Source organism: Pygocentrus nattereri, chromosome 6, assembly GCF_015220715.1.
Source record: "Pygocentrus nattereri isolate fPygNat1 chromosome 6, fPygNat1.pri, whole genome shotgun sequence".
Lineage (NCBI taxonomy): Eukaryota > Metazoa > Chordata > Actinopteri > Characiformes > Serrasalmidae > Pygocentrus > Pygocentrus nattereri.
In genome coordinates this window covers 36161401-36183173 of record NC_051216.1, presented here as the reverse complement: position 1 = coordinate 36183173, position 21773 = coordinate 36161401, and the positions used below count along the sequence as shown (strand labels likewise).

The 21773-nt window shown below is 40.0% G+C and overlaps 1 protein-coding gene across 1 annotated transcript; it reads left to right on the top strand.

The window, feature by feature from the left end:
* The first annotated feature begins 542 nt into the window (after window positions 1–542).
* On the top strand, window positions 543–15940 carry si:dkey-100n23.5 (cyclic AMP receptor-like protein A). Its single transcript, XM_017706595.1, has 15 exons — window positions 543–715; window positions 3519–3571; window positions 3657–3711; window positions 3991–4047; window positions 4659–4719; window positions 4912–4999; window positions 5502–5591; window positions 5692–5730; window positions 8868–8946; window positions 9723–9770; window positions 9864–9946; window positions 10033–10174; window positions 10835–12104; window positions 12501–12593; window positions 15160–15940. Exons 1-13 carry the CDS (start codon window positions 638–640, stop codon window positions 10991–10993), a joined length of 1032 nt encoding a protein of 343 aa, XP_017562084.1. The 5' UTR covers window positions 543–637; the 3' UTR covers window positions 10994–12104; window positions 12501–12593; window positions 15160–15940.
* The last annotated feature ends 5833 nt before the right edge of the window (window positions 15941–21773 follow it).

Sequence of the window (21773 nt, the reverse complement as noted above, 5' to 3'; positions counted from 1 at the left end):
AAAATGATAGATTTAGGTGACAGACTGTCCAATCTTTACGTTAGACATTTGTACGTTCATTTGAAAACTGGGTATTCTAGAAATACAGAGAAGGTGCAGATGAAATGGAGCTGATGAAAAACTGAGGAAAGTAAAAACGATTGGTACACACAGTTCGACAGCTATGTAAATGCAAGTTAAAAACCACACTACTCTCCTGGCACTTATATATTAAAACTCTGTTGCTTACCAACCCAAAAGACTGTCTGGCCAAGGCACAGATAATAAATTGTACACATAACGTTATGCGCTCATCATTGAAAATATGCTGAAGAAATGTTCGGAAAACAGTGACTTCAAAACTATTTTTGAAGCTTAGTTCCAATATATGGACATAAAAAAACTGAAGAGTGATTATTAACAACGAGTGATAAGTAGCAACGTTAACAATATTTATCAAAGTAAAAAGTGAGAGAAGTTTGGTTTTCTATCATATGAACCCTTTAAAATGATAGTTAAGCGGTTCGTATTTTTTGGCCGTCCCCGCACACGGTAGTTGTCAGTGTGTCCGGATGATTGTGAGCTGGTCTCACATGATGTGTGGGCTAATGAACAGCAAAACATCAGCCACATCTATAAGTTAGGAGGGGAAATAAGTATGGAAAATGATCAAACAGACAAGAACAGCAGCTCCCGCTGTACATTTTTCCACACAGATCCAGAAGACTATCGATGTGTAAGTCATTTAACTTTGCTGAGATGACTGAACTGACCTAAAGCCTCATAATGGCTAATTTAGCTTATCTATGTTAGTTAGCTAGCTAGCTTAATATATCTGGTTATCAAGCTTTCTCATGAAAACCGTGGTGGTTTCTGGAGTGTCTTTGATATCTCAGGCGACACGTTGTCAGACACCTCAGCAGTCTGACTAAAGTGCCTTTTCAAAACACAGAGCCTAACTTAGACCGTTTTAAAAACGTATTGCCTTCAGTGTGACCGTTTAAGAAGTTAACACAGTTGCAAGTAACGTTATTAAATCGTCTCACTTATACAAAAGATGCCATTTTATGGTCGTTAACAAATGCTAAATTCAATTCTTAGTTAGCTTAAAAGCCAGGAAAACTCAAAATGCGTTGATGACAGCCTCATTCACACCTGACAGTAACATAAGTCTTGGGTGATCTGATCATAGATGAGCATTGCTAAATACAGGCGTGAACGGGGTTCAGTGTGTCTTGGAGACGCTTTGTGATCCCGTCACTCAAACAAGCTTCGGAAGTTGTTAGGGACCCATGCAATGACGTAATATTTGTTGTATGAACGTTAAGCATGCCAGTACCTCCCACAGCAAAGCTGTAGTTTTAGGTTTAAATGCCCCCTTTAACACCCTTATAACGTTTTCCCATGGGTAAGTTTTACTTACATGCAAACGTATCATAACAGTCTAATTGACTTTGGTCATCCTTCTGTAGTTAACCAATGACCACAAAGAGTTGAGGTGAAATAATTGTAGCATAAGGCTATGCCATGCTACAAGGAAAAGGCTATGTGTAAGATACAATGGTGTAACCCCACTTGTCACATTAATGTAGCAATATTCACATTTATATGACGACTATATGACGTATTTCTGATGAATTAGTAAAAAAAAAGTACAAACCAAGAGCAAACCGTTTCATCTTTGGAACATTTTTGTTTAAAGCAGATTGTGTGTAAGTAGTTTTTTGGCATTTCCACCTAAGTCAGAACCACCTAAGAGCTTGTTTGAATTGCTTATGGTGAACTATAAAATTATGTCCACATTATGACAGAGAAGGAAAGTCGTATGATGGCCCCCTGCTATTTGTGTTCACAATGTTGATTAACAATGAATTGCAGGTGTTACATACTACAGATTTTATAACATAACTTGCTGTGTATTTAAATGTGTTTTAAGCTTAACATGTATAAGACTGTTTTCATAGCTACTGTGTACAGTATAAAATTACGCTGTCACTGTGTAACCTGCACTCAAAGTGACAGTGTTCAGTAGATTTTTGGGTCATGGGCTAGAGGACATAGGAACAAGTTGGGGAAAACACAATTTAGAGTAATAAGATGTACCTGTGTGAGATATTGGATTGCCAAAATATAGTTATGGTCTGCCAGGAGTATAGACACGTTATGGCCAGTGTTAGTGACTAATGCAAGTAGGAATTTGATGCAAACATTATGCTAATGTAAGCATTTGTTAAAATATAGGACTATGGCTAGGTGACCATCCTAGGCGGCAAATCAATCAAACTGTGTTAATATTTAGCAACACCAGAAGATGGTAATGGCAAGCACACATAAAGAATAACAGAAGGGGTAATAGAATTTGAAAAGGTATATAAGGACATGTTCCTGCCCAACTCGAGGCCAAATGAGGAAATACAATAGTACAGAAGATCTCTCAGTTAAATTGTCCAACATTTTTCATTATGTGAGACTCATGTAGCACATTGTAATTAAAAGCAAATAAACAGATTAAGTGGCCAGCCCCTTTAAAACCTGCTGTTTTATCCTTCAGTGTTAACCGGCACTGCCAAGTACTGAAAATGAAAGTGTAGAGGCTCAAAAATTGCATTTCAGCACATGAAGAAGCCTCAAACTTTCCCCAAACCCTATTTTTCTTTCCTCAGGCAAAAATAAGTCTTAACACGAGGCCAGATAGAGTCTCTTTATAGGCCAATGCTGTGTAGCTAAAAGTACCTATCCAATCTTGAAAGACTTTAAAAGATGACTAGGGCCACACCACTGTAAGTAAATGCTTAGGCTATTTCCTCATTATTCACTGTGGAAATGACTCTAAATTATCGTAAATTTTGTATAAACATTTTATTGTACACATAATATACTTATTATACACCTAGCAGTGTTGTGGCTAACCAACTATCAGTCAGATTTTCACAGCTACATGAAGCTGCCCTAAGCAAAAGCAGTTAGCGAGCCTGCTGTTCATTTTCGTTTCATTCTATTTTATCTAAAGGAAGATAAACAGTAAACCTCTGCTATATCCACCTCATGTGTGTTCATTAGTAGACTGTAAGAGGTGGGTATGGGCGAGGTAATTATTTGTAGTGTGTTCAATTTAAAAGGTACACACATGAGGAGTCACTAGACAGTTCATGATTCAGTATTCAGACATGTTCCAATTTTGGGCTCACAATGAATGCACATACAGAGAGATGTATCTTGTTGCATTACAAACAGAATTTATTTTTACAAATCTGAAATAATCTTTATTTCAAAAGAAAACAAAAAACTGTCTTTGACAGTCAACTGATTTCAAGGCTACTTATGTGGTTGTAGTTAAGCCTAATTCTCGTCTACATGTATTTTTTAGTTGAGATTTGCTGTTGCAGTTTAATATCAACAGTGATCCTAGTGTCCAATTGGAAAACAAGCACAAGTAGTAATGTCTGTACCATGTACAATTAAGATTATTACTTTTTTTTTTTATTTTATGGCCAGTTATACCAATTTGTTTGCTTATGAAGATGTTTATTATTCTTTAGGATGTAATTCTCACAGTGAAAAGAGCCACTGGAGCCTTTTCTCTAGTAGCATGGTAAGTCCTCCCCCATTATCTACGTTTTGTGGATTACCCTTCTCAAATGCTGTAGCTGTTAATGCTCTCTCTCTTCTCTTGGCAGCCTTTTTATGTTATTTGTGATATGGTTGCTGCGAAGATATAACTCTCTGGCTCAGGTATGGTGTGTGTGTGTGTGTGTGTGTGTAACATTTTAACGACAGTTTCAGTCTTGACTGCTGTTACTGAGTCATTCGGGGTTGTAGATATCTTGTAATGATCATAGAATAATGTAAATGATAAGTAGTAATTATACTAGCCTTTCTAAGTGCATCATGTATTGGGAATAGGGTGAATAAGTTAAACTTTGCTTCCCTGAAAATGAAATCCAACTGTCTAAATGTTCTTAGACATGTCATTACTTCTGTAGTCACTGTTTTTGTTTGTTCTATTTCTAGAAAATGATAGTCAGTCTCACAGTGGCAGCATTCTTTGACAGTGTTGCATATGTAATGGTGAGTCATTTTGATTCATTTATAAGAGAAACTTATTATGAGCAAGAAGAAATTACAAAAGGCGAAAGTGATTGCGTTAATTTATGCATACATGTAAAACAGGTGTTCTCTCTCTCTCTCACCCTCACCATCTTTGCGTACTTACTTTTATTAATGTTATAAATTACATTTGCCAAGGCAGCTGGCCACAAGAACAATTAGAAAGAAGAAAGTAAGTTCATAGGTTATTACAAAGTTATCAGTCATAAACATGGAACCAAAGAATTGTAATTGTAGTAATGTAATCATCATTGCAACTTGGAGCCCAGTTTTTATTGCTGTAAAATCACAGGGTTTTGAACAGGTATAACACACCAGTAAAATGTACTATATTATATATAATAAGTTATATATATTATATAACTATATAATAAGTTGTAAGAGTTATAAACTTTGGATAGATCTACTGCTTTGCCCCTAACCCCCCCCCACACACACACACGTTAGTCCCCTCTAATGTAGGACAGTTTTCTTTTGTTACTGTACTTTAAAACGCAGGGGAGATTCTAACTGCTATTTGTCACAGTAAATAAGTGGCAAGAATCTTTTTCAACTTCTTCTTTTTCTGTCAGGATGAGTCTCAAGCTGAGGGCTCTCTGTGTAACTTCCAAGCCTGGTGGTTAACATATTTTGGTGAGTTTGACTGGGCTGTGAGTGTGTGTTTGGGCAGAGATGATCTTGATGTGTTTTAATCTTATCAGGTGACAGGAAGTGTTTTATATTTTCATACCTGTTCCAGTGTGCTGTCTTTCTACATAGTTGCATTCCACTGTGAACACACTACTATGATATGTGTGGGTGATACTGTTGCAGTGTGTGTTGCAGACTGGAGTGCTCTGGCTTGGGTGTGTCTAATAACTATGAATCTCTACCTGAACCTGGTCAGGGAGATCAGGACTGAACATTATGAGATGTGAGAAACACACACACACATACACAGTTCCATTTGTTCAAGTGTAACTACATTGCCTGTCAAAAGCTTAAATGTGTGTGAACACAGGTGAGGGTCATATACTCACATGCAGAATGACTAACCACAAATCATCAAACTTTCATAACATGTGGCTGGCGATTGTAAAAATGATGCTGCAAGAAAAAAGACCCTTGTGATGCTGTGAAATTTACTAACTTTTTTTCAGCGCTTACTTCTTGACCCACTGCTAGCTACACGCAATACTATTGACAAAACTTAATAGCTGAACCATCAAGACAAACGTTTTCTACATGCGTTTTTAAAGTAGTTTGGAAAAGAAAACTGGCAAACTATGAAAGATTTATGCAAACTCTTCATATCAATGTGTTTAACTCAAGTAGCTTATTTAATTAACAAAGCAACAAATTAAACTGTCAGTGGAAAACAAAGTTCTTCCAAAATATTCATATTTTAAACAAACTGAATTAAACTTGTGTTTCAGACCATATCATTTAGTGGCATGGGGGGTTCCTCTCCTTATGTCCTGTCTCCCACTGATGAGAGGATACTATGGTTTAGCTGGAGCCTGGTGGTGAGTTATTAATGACCTCTAAACACAGATGTCAGCATCTCCCCACTCACTTATTTTAACCTTTCTGTGTCTGACCTTTCATCTTTCTCGCCCCTGTTAGCTGGATCAAAGATGACCATGTGGCTTGGAGGTTTGGCATGTATGTAGCATCTCTTTCTATATATGTACACACAAATGAAGGAAAAAGGCAAAAACAACAAAGTTTTTTTTCAAGGTGTTGGGCCACCAAGAGACACCAGAACAGCTTTAGTGTGCCGTGGTATTGATTCCAAACAAATCTCTGGAACTACTGGAGGAATTGAACAGTTGAACACATTGGTGTTCAACTGAAATGCATAGGATTTATAATTCATGTTCATCAATTAATCACCATTAACTAAACCCTTCTTAAGTGGTAATTATTAGTCCCACAAGGGGGAAATTTCACCTCCGCATTTAACCCATCCGTGAAGTGAAACACCACATACACACTGGTGAGCAGACACACACTACGAGGCAGTGAGTACACTTGCCTGGAGCGGTGGGCAGCCCTATCCATGGCGCCCGGGTAGCAGTTGAGGGTTAGATGCCTTGCTCACGGACACCTCAGACATGTACTGTCAGCGCGGGGGATCGAACCGGTCACAGGGCCAGTTTCCTAACCTCCAGCCCACGACTGTGCCCTGTGGATGGTCATCCTGGAAGAGACCACTCCCCTTAGAATGTTTAATTTTGTACTAATACATTTTGTTTTAATTTGATTTCGCCCTTGTCTCTAAGGGGACAGATTGACCCAAACCATGCCAGTAAAATGGCCCCATCACTTTTTTTCACATCTCCATAGACCAGTGCCTATATATTTTTTCCCCCACCACTGAACTCCCAAATATGCCTTTGTCTTTTGTGAGAGGTTTATGTGCTGCAATTCTACTATAATCACCTACTCTGTGCAGCTTTGGTGGAGTTGTTCTTGCTGACATTCTGATCATTTTCTTAACTGACATTCTCAGTCTGCTAAGGAACATTTACTCCTCTGTTTTTTCTATAAAATGAGCAATAATGCACAAGCATGTTGGTCATTGAATATTCAGTTTCAACCACAATTTCCAACCATATTTGCTGATGACATTTCCATAGATATAAGTGCAGGTGTTACTTTAGTCAGTTCCTATTGAGACAGCGTTCTTTGTAACCGAGGCTCTGGCCATCTGTGGGTCAGCCTTGCCTCCTCAGCATTTTTTAAATGCTGCAGAACATGGTAGGATGTTAATTGCTTATTTGTATCAAGCTGTATACTTGTCTAGAAAAAACTGTTTCCCTCTTCCATGTTGATTACTTCTCCCCACTCCCCAGTAGCCAAGTTCTCTGAGTAGTACCCAATCAAGGCCTGGAGACACACCAAAGCTCCATACAAATGCCATTAGCACTTAGTTTAGTTTTGTCTTTTTTGCTTAAGAAAAGGGAGTTCCATGACTGAACAAAGGAAAAATCAGAAGTACCAAAAATTCACTCCCAATTCCATGGACTTCTGGACCTTTTCTGCTGGGCCTAGAATGGACAACAGACAGTGCAGCAAATTGGCTGGGCCAATTTACCACCCCCTATGCTCAGGAAAGGCAACACCTGATGCTGGAATTAGGCTGATGTGAGTGATGCCCATTAGGGAGAGGCATTTTGTGGCGGATTACGTTGACCCTGAACAAGGATATTGCTGCTGTTGTGTGTATCCGGAGGACATGGAGAATGACAACTAGAGCATGGCCCTAGAAGTGACTGAGCTTGCACACACCACACAAAATGTTTTCAAAATGAGTGGAGTTTGCTGTCCCTGAGCAACAGCCAGCCCACTGCCTCCCAACCTTAGCTAATACATGGCACAAAGGTGGCCCCCTATCCTGTCCACCCAGATCTGGTTTCTTCCTCTCCCTCGTTCTGCTGTGGCTGGAAGAGCCAGGCTTGTTAGCATGCCCACCCCCCTCCTGTCATGTCCCTGGCCTGCTCCTGATCCTAAACCCTGTCGTTTCTCTCCCTGCAATGGGCCAGGTTTGCGGGAGTGGACACTTGGCTTGGATATTGTGTGCCCATTGTGTGTATTGACGTGTTTCTGCATGGAATTGCTACTGGACTCTACAGTGCTCCATGCCACTTTGGAGGACATCATTGAGCAGCCACCTGTGGCAGTACTGCCACCTGGCATCCTGGAAGACATCATTGAATTGCGACTTAGGCCCACTACACAACCTAGTGTTCTGGAAGGTTTCAGGAAATTGCTCCTTCATTGGTGCCACCTGATGTTCAGAACATCAGAAAGCCAGCTCTTAATTCAACACGTCAATGGGAAGTGACCCCTGCTTCCATTCTTCATGGCGGCACCGTCTCTCTTACCATGCTTCCATCAGATCATGCCTCACTTTTGACCCCCGTGCCTGGTCACTAAGGGGAGGAGACTCACCTTCTTCAAAGTCAACACATGCTAGGGGGTAGCTGGAGCTTGAGTAGGGAGGAGCACCAGCAGCATAAAAACTAGCTCTCACTAGTGTGAGGGAGAGGATGCTAGCCTCCCAGCCACACACAGAGCCAGAAGGACACTCAGAAGAGCTTTAAATGAGTAAGATTTCAAAGAAATGTTTGTGCACATAAAACACTTTGGTTCACTCACACTGGTTTCTCAGTCAGTGTGGATTGGCCCTTCCACTGCCTGTTGCCATAATGCCTAATGTTTACATGGATTGTATCATTTTATGTTATTCCTGAGAGTTTTGCATTTTATGTGTCTGATTGGTTGTACATAATTTGTGTTTGTGAATAAATGTGAAGATAATATATGTCATGGATAGACAGCTTACACTCAGTGGGTTACATCATCCATTCTAGTTAAGAGGAGAAAGACACACAGTCCTACCTGAACCAGAATCTCTGGTATTCACTCTGCTCCTACTGAGCTGTCATTCTATTTGTTTCTTTTTGCGTGAAAGGTCATCATTCAGAGTCACATAGCTAGAGCATTTGTCAGTGCATATCAGTGACAATCTTTAGGGGACAGGTCTAGCTGACTAACATTTACATGTGTGTTTTTGAGCCACTGTAATGGCTCAAAATAATATGTAAAATATGACTGTCAGTAGGTGTGAGTGTTCTTTAGTGTGTGCCTGAGCCTGGGCATGAACGTGTGAGTGTGTGTGAGCATGAGTTATGGGGTGTTTAACCTGCGTTTAGTGGATGATATATAATTTGTATTCTGTATTTTTATATTTGTTTTTGCTTATTTATGGTTATTTACAATGTTTATGTTTGCAGATGGTACATACCGCTCTTCATCCTCATCTTTCTCATGATCTGCTGTTATGCACGCATTATCTGTGTAGCCAATGATAGGGTGAGTGGCATTCATCACAATGAATGTGAAGTAAAAAAAAAAAAGATCAGACAACAAATTAAACTACAATTGAAGTGATAGAGATAATATATTGATCTCAATTGCCTCTTTGATGAATTGCAAGTTGCTGGAACACTGTGAAATATTGCTTTTGCATAGCATTATTGGATAGCTGCCAGGCTAGGCTAACTGTGACAATAAGATACATTCCTCTTATTTTTGTCTGCTGTTGTCATGTTTATGAATTGAGGGTAAGGTTGATGAACCAGAGGGCAGAGTTCTGGATTCCAGAATATTTTTGCCTAGCCATGATTTTCTCATGAAACGCAACATATGCATGTCTACATGCATGTCGATGTGAAACATTAACTCGTTGGAAAACTGATGCCTGAACATGATAATCAGCTAGGGCTGTATTATATGGACACCATATTGTAAACATATTTTGTTACATATTACATTTGCAGTATGCTGGTGTAGCCTTGGGCAACATGATTAAAAATTATCCAGCATTATTTTAATCCTAATTATTTTTCTGTTGGATCATGTGAAGTAAAATACCCATAGAACACTTATCTGAGATTAGTCTGAAATGCTCACAGGAATTCTCAAAAGACCAAAGTACTGCAATGAATAATAAAAAACATTATTGCAGCAAGAAATATTGTGCAGTTCTATTAACAACAGTTTTGACACAATTGTATATTAAATATTTTTTTGACTGACCTTTATTAATAAACTATTTGCATGTGTATTGTCTGACCTTTTACCCAAAGATGCAGTCCTGGTTAGGCACTTTTAACCCAGAGAGGGAGAGGAGGAAGGTGTGTGTTTTCACCTTAAAAAAATACAGTATGATCTATCATTAGATCAATAATCAAAGAGTCATTCTCATGCTCTTTCTTTCTTTTCTGTAGGTATCTCTAGCTGAGGAGATTCGTCCTCTGAAGTGGTATCCTTCTGTATATCTGCTGGTCTCTATATTTCCTCTTTTAAATCGGTATGCACACACACATGTGCACTCATTCTCTGTAATTCCCGTAAGTAAATGGGACTGCATAACTGTAATATGTTGTGTGCCCATAGGCTTCATAATGCTGCATATCCTAAGAATCCAATGTTCTCTCTCACGCTGCTGCATGTGCTCAGTGCACCTCTTCATGGCCTGGCCAACGCATTAGTCTTTGGCAAGGACACCTGGAGTCAGCTCAGCAACACAGGAATCAAAGTAATGTTCTCTCAGACACGCACTAACAGAACGAACAGTTTTCTCTTATATAATTGGAAAATCAACTGTTAGAAGTATAAAAGTTGATTTTCCAATTATATTGGCCTCTTGTGCAAAACTAAAGAAGCAAACTTCAGACCCCTACATGTCTTGGAGTGTCATAAGGGCATAATTGCTCCCTAAATATAAAGCCAAATTAACTGAAGACCTAAAAATGCTGAAGGTGCTTGCATGGCCTTTTATCCCATTGACAATTTGCGAAGGAATTTGAAATTCTAAAGTCTATCAGAGGAACTCTTGTAGCCTTGAGAAATTGATGGTTTGCCAAGAGGAATGAGCCAAAATTGATCCACAATGCCACAAAAAGCTGACCACTTCTTATCATAGACTCCTAGAAGTTGAAATTGCCAGCAATAGCATTGCAACAATGTACTAATGATAATTGTTTGTGTCAGAATAATTTTCCCTATCAATTTCTTTTTTAAAACTGTTTCTTTTTTTGTTTATATTTATGAGTACAAAGTCAAAAGACATAATTTGAACTGGAAGCATATTAAATATCAAAAACAACATAAATGTGTCTCAATTTTCACCTCACTGTGTACATACATACCCATGCACTGATATGCACTCTGACTGATCATGTCCATTTTTTTCCAGCTGGCCCTTCGGTCTCGGCTGTGTGACAGCACGCGGATTGGCGAGTATCACCCGGCGAGCGTGAGATACACAGCCGAACTCGAGTCAGATTCTGATGACAATGATAACAATGTCCTCTTCTACAGCGCTGACATGAGCCTGAAAGACAGAGGACCCTGAATGGTTATGGGGTGGCAGGTGTATTTGTGTGTATTTTTGTTTTCACACTTCATGCCTTTTAGCAAAACACAGATCTTCACACATGCTATTATTTCAGTGTTATGCTTGATGCAGAGGGGAACAAGGAAAGGACAGAATTTGCATAAACAGGACTTTTAAATGCAAGAAAAAAAGGATAGGTGACTGCAGCATGGTACTGTACAGAGCGTTTAAAGGGAGAGCATTTTAACCGTATGTCCCTTGTATTGGGAGCTTTGTTGTCATTTGTTTGGGATTCATTTCTCCGTTTTGTACAGACTTTTTCTGGCTGTATATTTTGTGCATTTGAACTGCTGTGATATTTTGCTGCGCAATTTGAGCATGTATTACTGTTATTTATTGAAATGTATGCAATATTTTTGTACTTTGCAAATAATCTCAATTTACAGTGTTCGTAAATACGCTTCCTTATTTACTTGTGTGCGTTGATGTTGGAAGTTTGTTCTTCAGTGGCTATAAGTAATGTGCTGTCATTTGAACAAGAATTAATGAGCATGGTTGTAGAAAACTGATTAGTCAGATTAATCGGATTAGTCAGACCAGGTTAATTCATTCTATTAAAACAGTCAAGACAAGACATTTATTAACTAAATTATCAAAACTATGAATGTTTATATTTAGGGACACGTCTGAGACAAAGAGTTATTGCTTTATACTGCCATCGTGTGGACATTTTCTGCAATGTATAGAAGAATTATGTTTACGCGTGATTACAAAATAGCTGCTTTTTTTAAGTTCACCACTTAGTTTGAATTTTGATGAAACAACAGAAAATTTCTCAGCAGATTGTTACAAACATTTTAAAATAATTGTTTAAAAATGCGTTGCGTAAGTATTTACTTTGGACTCCACTGATTGGCTAAGTTGAGTTGCGTTGGCTCAACATAGCTGGCAGTGATTGGCTGAGCAAAAAAATGCAGTCGACTTCACGGAAAACAAGGTAGAATAGATTTACTGTAAGTGCGTTTCTCTTTCTGACATCGACGTTTCGGCATATTCGATATCTAGGCTGCTGAACAGACTCTTCAGCGTGTCCTGTAAAGGTTCATAATGGTATGACTTCTAATAAAAGGTAAGAAGACTGTTGTTTGCTCAATAGCAATATTTTTGTGTAAGTTCTAGTAACTCGCAGTTATTTTAAACCGTTGATCTTTTTTTGAATGAATATGAAATTCTTTACCTAATTTCTAGGAGGATTGAGACATTAAGAGGTTTAATATATAAAGCACTTGAAAAAAAGACGCTTAACGTTATATATAGCTTAGAAATGACATGTCATACAGGCCGAGAAACAAAGTGGGGAAAACAAATGATCATAGTACGAAATGCCACACAAACCATTTGGACAAATATCATATGCGAGCAATGTATGATACTGCTGAATGTTGTAGTAAGAGCAGTACTTGTTGGCCACAACGTACAACGTTCTTCTTGTTAGCTAACATTATATGTCACTTATGTTCCACAGCCGGTGCCTATGTGGTGCGGAAGATATCCTCTGCCATTAGAGAGGGAGAGCACAAAGAACAGCCTGAACTCGCACCATGTAGCCTGGCACCAGGTGAGCTATTCTGATATTTACGGTAAAATAAATCGTACTGTATAATCGTCCCCTATGTAGCTCCTATACCACATTGCCTTTAAGAGTTAATATGTTAAACCCAGTTTTCTTGCTTTTTGTAAATGGGAGTTTGATGTAGTATGCAACCACTGTCCATATATGTAAACTTATCTGCAAAAAACTGTTGGGAATCCGGTGTTTTTGTAAAGTCACGAAATGCAACGTATTTATATATAGTATCCACTTATTCAGCCTACACTTTAGCTCTGACCATTTATTTGCTAACGTAAATACGACATTTTTCCTGCAAATTAATACATTTTGTTTACTTTGAGTTTAACGTTTTAGAAAAAGACAAAGTGTGCCATAACTTTTATACAGTCCACATTTTATGTATTGTTTCTATTCCGAATATGTTAAATTGAGCAAATAAATTGAATTTGTGCATTAAAATGTGCAGAACAAAAAAATCAGATTTGACTGGAGCTACAACTGTTTAAATATTTTAAAGGCACAGTAACAAAATAGCACTTAATTCTAAGGGGTTAAGAGACATTGGAAAATGGGCATGTAAAATTATATATATATATATATATATATATATATATATATATATATATATATACACATACACACACACACAGTGGGGCAAAAAAGTATTTAGTCAGCCACTGATTGTGCACGTTCTCCTACTTAGAAAGATGAGAGAGGTCTGTAATTTTCATCATAGGTACACTTCAACTATGAGAGACGAAATGAGAAAAAAAAATCCAGGAAATCACATTGTCTGATTTTTAAAGAATTTATTTGTAAATTATGGTGGAAAATATGTATTTGGTCAATAACAAAAGTTCAACTCAATACTCTGTAACATAACCTTTGTTGGCAATGACAGAGGTCAAACATTTCCTGCAAGTCTTCACCAGGTTTGCACACACTGTAGCTTGTATTTTGGCCCATTCCTCCTGCAGATCTCCTCTAGAGGAGTGATGTTTTGGGGCTGTCGCTGGGCAACACAGATGTTCAATTCCCTGCACAAATTTTCTATGGGGTTGACGTCTGGAGACTGGCTAGGCCACTCCAGAACCTTGAAATGCTTGTTACGGAGCCACTCCTTCGTTGCCCGAGCGGTGTGTTTGGGATAATTGTCATGCTGGAAGACCCAGCCACGGTCCATCTTCAATGCTCTCACTGATGGAAGGAGGTTTTGGCTTAAAATCTCACGATACATGGCCCTGTTCATTCTTCCCTTAACACGGATCAGTCGTCCTGTCCCCTTTGCAGAAAAACAGCTCCAATGCATGATGTTTCCACCTCCATGCTTCACAGTAGTGTTCTTGGGATGCAACTCTTTCAGGATTCTTCTTCCTCCAAAAACGACGAGTTGAGTTTTTACCAAAAAGTTCTATTTTGATTTCATCTGACCACATGATATTCTCCCAATCCTCTTCTGGATCATCCATATGCTCTCTGGCAAACTTCAGACGGGCCTGGACATGTACTGTCTTAAGCAGGGGGACACGCCTGGCACTGCAGGATTTGAGTCGCTCTCGGCGTAGTGTGTTAGTGAGGGTAGCCTTTGTTACTTTGGTCCCAGCTCTCTGCAGGTCATTCATCAGGTCCCACTGTGTAGTTCTGTGATTTTTGTTCACCCTTCTCATGATCATTTTGACCCCACGGGATGAGATCTTGTGTGGACTCCAGATCGAGGATGATTATCAATGGTCTTGTATGTCTTCCATTTTTTTACAATTGCTCCCACAGTTGATTTATTCACAACAACCTGCTTCACTAGATTCACTCTTCCCAGCCTGGTGCAGGTCTACAATTTTCTTCCTGGTGTCCTTCGACAGCTCTTTGGTCTTGGACATGGTTGAGTTTGGAGTCTGACTGTTTGAGGCTGTGGACAGGTGTCTTTTATACAGATAACGAGGTCAAACAGGTGCCATTAATACAGGTACCGAGTGGAGGACAGAAGAGCTTCTTAAAGAAGTTACAGGTCTGTGAGAGCCAGAAATCTTGCTTGTTTGTGGGTGACCAAATGATTATTTTCCACCATAATTTACAAGTAAATTCTTTAAAAATCCTACAATGTGATTTCCTGGACATTTTTCTCATATAGTCTCTCATAGTTGAAGTGTACTTATGATGAAAATTACAGACCTCTCTCATCTTCAGTATGCAACCCAGTATGTATGTATGTATGTATGTATGTATGTATGTATGTATATGTGTGTGTGTGTGTGTGTGTGTGTGTGTGTGTGTGTAGGAAATGGACCTTTTAAAAGAACATCCTTTTAATGATAATCTGTGAGACTAGAAGTCTGTATCAGCCAAAGATATTGGCTGATATAAACTTCCATTACTTTTAGCTACATCAGCTTCATAGCTCCAGTGCAAAACTAAAGAAAACTTTAAGACATAAAGCTTATCTTAGTTGATCCATGTGGGGTAAAGGAAATATGTAAGTTAAAATTTCCCCACTAAGCATTCTTTTACATTTACACATAAAAATGTAAATGTGTGCAATCATTATGTGTTTTACACGTGTTTTTGTGTATTTCAGGAAATAAAAGGGAACATCGGAGTCAGAAGTGTTTAGTAGCTGAGGCTATGTCAACCCCAGCATCTGAGCCATCTACAGAGACTGCAGTGCAGAAATGTAGCTCCTGACATTAAAGGTCACACAAGTGCATAACTGGGTGCCTCACTAGAAGTTGTAGAAGCTGAAGAAGTTGTAAAACACCTGGTTACAGAGAAAGAACTCAGACTTGATGAAGAGATGACTGTCAACCCAGTTTTGCCCTGTGTGATTGATAGATGTTAGGCTTTCTCTCTCTTTCCGTCTCTGTCAGCTGTAGAGCATGATGGTCTGTTCATCAACCTCTGATTCAGGGATTGTTCAGATTTGAAATTTTCCTACAGCTGTAATAACTGCACTCCTAGCCAAAAAAAAAAAAAAAAACAGGCCCAGATTTAACCCATATAGAGAATATTTGGTCTCATAGTAAACACTAGCCTGGCAGTATCTCCTAACTGTTTAAAGCCATCAATGCTGAGTGAAAAATATTAATATTTCTTTCGGGAAAAGGTTGTCTGCAGATTCACATACAAAACATTTAAATAAATAAAGGGAACATGTATCCCGTATTAAGTTACTTTTATCTGTTTAATGATTTGTTAAGACCATTAAAAGCTGAATGCTTTTCCATATGGCTCCTTCTTTGTTCAGGAGTGTACATTGCCCTATAAATCTACAATACCAATTTACACCGATGTTCTGTTAAAAGGAATAAAGCTAGGAATATGACAATTTTTTATTAAAAAAATAAAATGAACAGAATTGACTTGATTGTGTTTTGCAGTGTTTATTATGATATCTTTTATATTCATTGTTCACACATTGATTCTGCTCATTCAGTCTTTATTGGATTATGTTCTAGAAAATATCTGCCAAGGTGCAAAGTGGTTCAGTTACCATGCAGACAAAAGACTATAGGATGTGTCAGACTGTATTGTTGTTTCACATTACTCAAGGAAGATACCATTTGTTATTAGGCCACAGAAATACTACATAATCTTATATTTACTCAAAGTCACATTTATTTACAACATACAAATTTTGTTCAAGTTGAGTAGGAGAAAGTTCATCCAGTCTTTTGTGTCTTTTTAGCAATATGCAATCCAGTGGACTACTCGAAAGAGCTTGTTCATCTGATGAGTCATTTCCGCCACTTGAGTAATCTATTCTGTACATTTAATAATGATTTTAAGAAAGTTATCACAGTTGATGACATTAGCTATCTGGCTTTTGCCAGCAAAAAACAAACAAAAACAAAAAAAACAAGTACCAAAAAAATCCACAGCAAGGCACATGTAGCTTTTTAAAAGTGCCCCCACCTGCAAAATAGATCATCAGACAGGGGTTTTCCTAGTCTTTAAATCAGAAAGTCTCATTTATTTATTTGCTTGTTTCTTTCATTGGTGGGCTTCATTTGTAATGCAGTTTGGGAATGGTGAGGGCACACATTCATTTTTAGTTAGAATATGAAATATGATTACAGCACAACCAGTCCACCGTACCAAGACATTTCTACATTGAGACTTACACTGCAGTTCTCAGCTGTAGTCTTGCAGATCTTCATGGTAAAGTTAATTTTATTTTTCGATATTATCTTTTCAGCACTACGGGGTTAACCGTACACCACTTTTATTTTGAAAAAGGACATTTAATTAAATGATAAGTGACATATGCACTTGCTAATACTTATTCTAAAAACAGACATCATACCTTATCTGTAAAAAATGATATTAACTGACAAAGTTAGCTTGATGTTAGACCTGCAGTATTCATCAGACATTTACAGTTTTTAAGGTTCAAGAGAAGTTTAATCGACCAGAAAGTGTGTTTAAAAATTTGTTTTTTCAAACACATGAAAGTGTAGAATATAATACACGTCTTAATTAATTTTGATTTAACTGGAATTATCTAACTGCAAAAATCCACCAAACACTCAGGGAGTCAAGTTAGGGGCAATTTTCAAGTAGACCACTTGGAGAGAGTACATTTAAAATCGTCATGTATTTAATACCCTATCATTTAGAGATTTTTTATATTTCAACTGCATTTTAAATACAATGCTAAAATAATCTATATTACATTTATAAACACATTTTTATTTTGTATGTAATGTATATAATGCAGCTGAAAGGTAAAATAAATTCAATAATTATATAAAAAAATAATCCTCTCCATGGATCACCACCTTATCGTGGTGGAGGGGTTTGTGTGCTTGAATGATCCTAGGAGCTATGTTGTCTGGAGCAAAAGCTCCTGGTAGGGTCTCCCATGGCAAACTGGTCCTAGGTGACAGGTCAGACAAAGTGTGATCCATAATAACCCCTATGAAAAGAAAGGAGTTGTGCCCGGAACAGGGTTCCCGGGGCCCCACCATGGAGCCAGGCCTGGGGGAGGGGCTCGCCAGCGAGCATCTGCCCGGCCGGGCCCAGCCCGAAGGAGTTACATGAGTCCCCCCTCCCATCGACCCACCACCAGAGAGGGGCAGTAGTAGGGGTTCGGTGCTTTGTCGATCGGGCAGTGTCCGAAGGCGTGGTCCTTGGCGTTCTGATCCTCGGTTGCTGAAACTGGCTTTTGGAACTTGGAACATTACCTCACTGGTGGGGAAGGAGCCTGAGTTGGTGCGCGAGGTTGAGAGATACCGGCTAGATATAGTCAGGCTCACCTCAACACACATCTTGGGCTCTGGGTCTAATCTCCTTGAGAGGGGCTGGACTTTATTCTTTTCTGGAGTTGACCATGGTGAGAGGTGGCGGGCAGGTGTGGGCTTTCTTATAGCCCCTCGACTCGGTGCCTGTATGTTGGGGTTTTCTCCGGTGGACGAGAGGGTAGCTTCCCTACGCTTTCGGGTTGGGGAACGGGTCCTGACTGCTGTCTGTGCATATGAACCGAACAGCAGTTCAGAGTACCCAGCCTTCTTAGAGTCCTTGGGAAGGGTGCTTGAAAGTGCTCCTCCTGGAGAGTCTATTGTCCTACTGGGGGACTTTAAGGCTCACATGGGCAATGACAGTGAGACTTGGAGGGGTGTGATTTGGAGGAATGGCCTCTCTGATCTGAACCCGAGTGGTGTTCAGTTTTTGGACATCTGTGCAAACCACAGTTTGTCCATAACGAACACCATGTTTGAACGCAAGGATGTCCATAAGTGCACAGGGCACCAGGACACCCTAGGCCACAGTTCAATGTTTGACTTTGTAGTTGTGTCATCGGACGTGCGGCCATGTGTTTTGGACACTCGGGTAAAGAGAGGAGCTGAGCTGTCATCTGATCACCACCTGGTGGTGAGTTGGATCAGGTGGTGGGGGAAGATGCCGGTCAGACCAGGCAAGCCCAAACCTATAGTGAGGGTTTGCTGGGAACGTCTGGCAGAAGAACCTGTCAGATTGATCTTCAACTCACACCTCCGTCAGAACTTTGACCAGATATCGGGGGAGGTGGGGGACATTGACTCAGAATGGGCCATGTTCCTCTCCTCCATTGTTGAAGTGGCTGACTGTAGCTGTGGCCGTAAGGTAGTTGGTGCCTGTCGGGGCGGTAATCGTCGAACCCAGTGGTGGACACCCCAGGTGAGAGATGCCGTCAAGCTGAAGAAGGAGTCCTACTGGGCATGGTTGGCCTGTGGGACACCAGAGGCAGCTGGCAGGTATTGACAGGCCAAGCCTGTGTTCCAACTACAGGGGAATCACACTCCTCAGCCTACCTGGTAAGGTCTATGCAGGGGTACTGGAGAAGAGAGTCCAGCTTATAGTCGAACCTCGGATCCAGGAGGAGCAGTGCGGGTTCCGCCCTGGTCGTGGAACACTGGACCAACTCTTCACCCTCTCCAGGATTCTGGAGGGTTCATGGGAGTTTGCCGAACAAGTCCACATTTGCTTTGTGGATCTGGAGAATGCATTTGACTGTGTTCCCCGGGGTATTCTGTGGGAGGTGCTTCGGGAGTATGGGGTACATGGCTCTTTGCTATGAGCCATTCAGGCCCTGTACAAACAAAGCTGGAGTTTGGTTCACATAGCCGGCAGTAAGTCAGACTCGTTCCCAGTGAGAGTTGGACTCCGTCAGGGCTGCCCTTTCTTACCGATTCTATTCATAATTTTTATGGATAGAATTTCTAGGCGCAGTCAGGGGATGGAGGGTGTCCAGTTTGGTGACCTCAGGGTCACATCGCTGCTGTTTGCTGATGATGTGGTCCTATTGGGGACATCAGGCTGCGAACTTCAGCTTTCGCTGGATCGGTTTGCAGCCGAGTGTGAAGCGGCCGGGATGAGAATCAGTACCTCTAAATCTGAGACCATGGTTCTCAGGCAGAAAAGGTCGGAGAGCCCTCTCTGGGTCGGGGATAGGCTCTTGCCTCAAGTGGAGGAGTTCAAGTATCTCGGGGTCTTGTTCACGAATGATGGTACAAGGGAGTGGAGATTGACAGGCGGATTGGTGCTGGGTCAGCAGTGATTTGGGCTCTTTACCGGTCTGTTGTGGTAAAGAAAGAGCTGAGCCATAAGGCAAAGCTCTCGATTTACCGGTCGATCTACATTCCCACCCTCATCTATGGTCATGAGCTTTGGGTACTGACCGAAAGAATAAGATCGCGAATACAAGCGGCCGAAATGAGTTTCCTCCACAGGGTGTCTGGACTCTCCCTCAGAGATAGGGTGAGAAGTTCGGTCATCCGGGAGGGACTCGGAGTAGAGCCGCTGCTTCTTCACGTCGAGAGGAGCCAGCTGAGGTGGTTCGGGCATCTGGTTATGATGCCTCCTGGACGCCTCCCTCGGGAGGTGTCACAGGCAAGTCCACCTGGGAGGAGACCCCGGGGAAGACCCAGGACACGCTGGCATGACTATATCGCCCAGCTGGCCTGGGAGTGCCTCGGAATCCCCCCCAGAGAGCTAGTGGAAATGGCTGGGGAAAGGGAGGTCTGGACCTCATTGCTTAAGATGCTGCCCAAGCGACCCGAACCCCGGAGAAGCGGAAGATGATGGATGGATGGATGGATGGATGGATGGATGGATGAAAGCTGCAAGCCAAAATTAGTGTCTAACCTCACAAATGCTCTTCTGCATGAATGGGCAAAAATTGCCACAGACACTCTCTAAATTCTTGTAGGATGCTTACTAGAAGAGTGGAAGCTATTATAGCTGCAAAAGGGGGACCAACTCCATATTAATACAGATGGATTTAGAATAGGATTTCAGTCGTGGGCTGGAGGTTAGGGATCTGGCCCTGTGACCAGAAGGTTGCCGGTTCGATCCCCAGGGCCGACAGTCCATGACTGAGGTGTCCTTGAGCAAAACACCTAACCCCCAACTGCTCCCCGGGCGCCGTGGATAGGGCTGCCCACCGCTCCGGGCAAGTGTGCTCACTGCCCCCTAGTGTGTGTGTGTGTGTGTTCACTAGTGTGTATGTAGTGTTTCACTTCACGGATGGGTTAAATGCGGAGGTGGAATTTCCCCGATTGTGGGATCAAAAAAAAAGTATCACTTAAAATCTCCTGCAGGTTTAACGCGTAGATGTCACCATATTTAAACTGAAAAGCAATTATATAAAAATAGACATTGACTTTAGCGCCAAATGAAATTTGATTGAATGCTATTTATATTATTATTTTTTAAATAAATTAAAAAAAAATTATTTAAAATTATAAAAAAAAAACTTTAGAAATGTAGGTATTACATCAATTAAAAAATCCCAAGGTTGTGTGTGAAATCAAATGTTGCATTGCATACATAACCTATAGGTTATGCATTAGTACTGAAACCTAGCTGCACCGTTCACCAAAACCTGAAGTGATGGATAAGTGCTACTGAAATTCAAAATGGAAAAAATATAAATAGCTGCATCATTGTTTCCTAAATCCAACTCTAGCTGTACTATACATGGTTGTTTTTAGTATTGTTAATGTAAAAGTACTGTGAAAGAGATTTTGCATTACTTCCAATTTACTTCAATCCTTTATAGTTCATTCTCATGTTGAATTTAATCCATTTCAAATGCTTTCGAAAATCAAAATGGAGAGTAATATAAAGCAGGTATTGCACTGAAATTCAAAATGTAAAAACATTATTGTAAAGTAAGTATTGCGTTACATCCAAAATCTGAAAGTTGTGCATCATTTGAGGACATTTGCAGACACTTTAATAAAAGTGGAAAAAAAAAATCTCAATTATATTTTAACAGCTCTTCTGTCCAGTAGCTGCCACTCATGGGTAGCATGTAGGTTTTTGTATTCCTTTTAATTGTAGTAATGACAAAAACTAAAGCAATCAATAAAGTGCTCAAAATCTAAAAAAGTGGTCATTGTAACATTTTGGAAAATAAAAACAAAAGTCAGAATATGTGTAATTGCAGTACTGTAAGGTCATTTTTTGAAACCCGTATTAGCACAGCATTTTACAAATGTAGGGGCCCAAATAATAGTTATGTAACTAAAGTATCAAAGTGTGTATTAATGGACAATACTTGTGCTTCACTAGAGAGGTGCCTTTACTTCTGTGGCTCTGGTAGGTGTATTTTTATCAGAACAGACATATAAAAAGTTCGCTGTTTATTACCAGATAACAAAGGATCAATCTGAAATTTAAATAAATGTGTTATCCTCCCTATAACTCAAA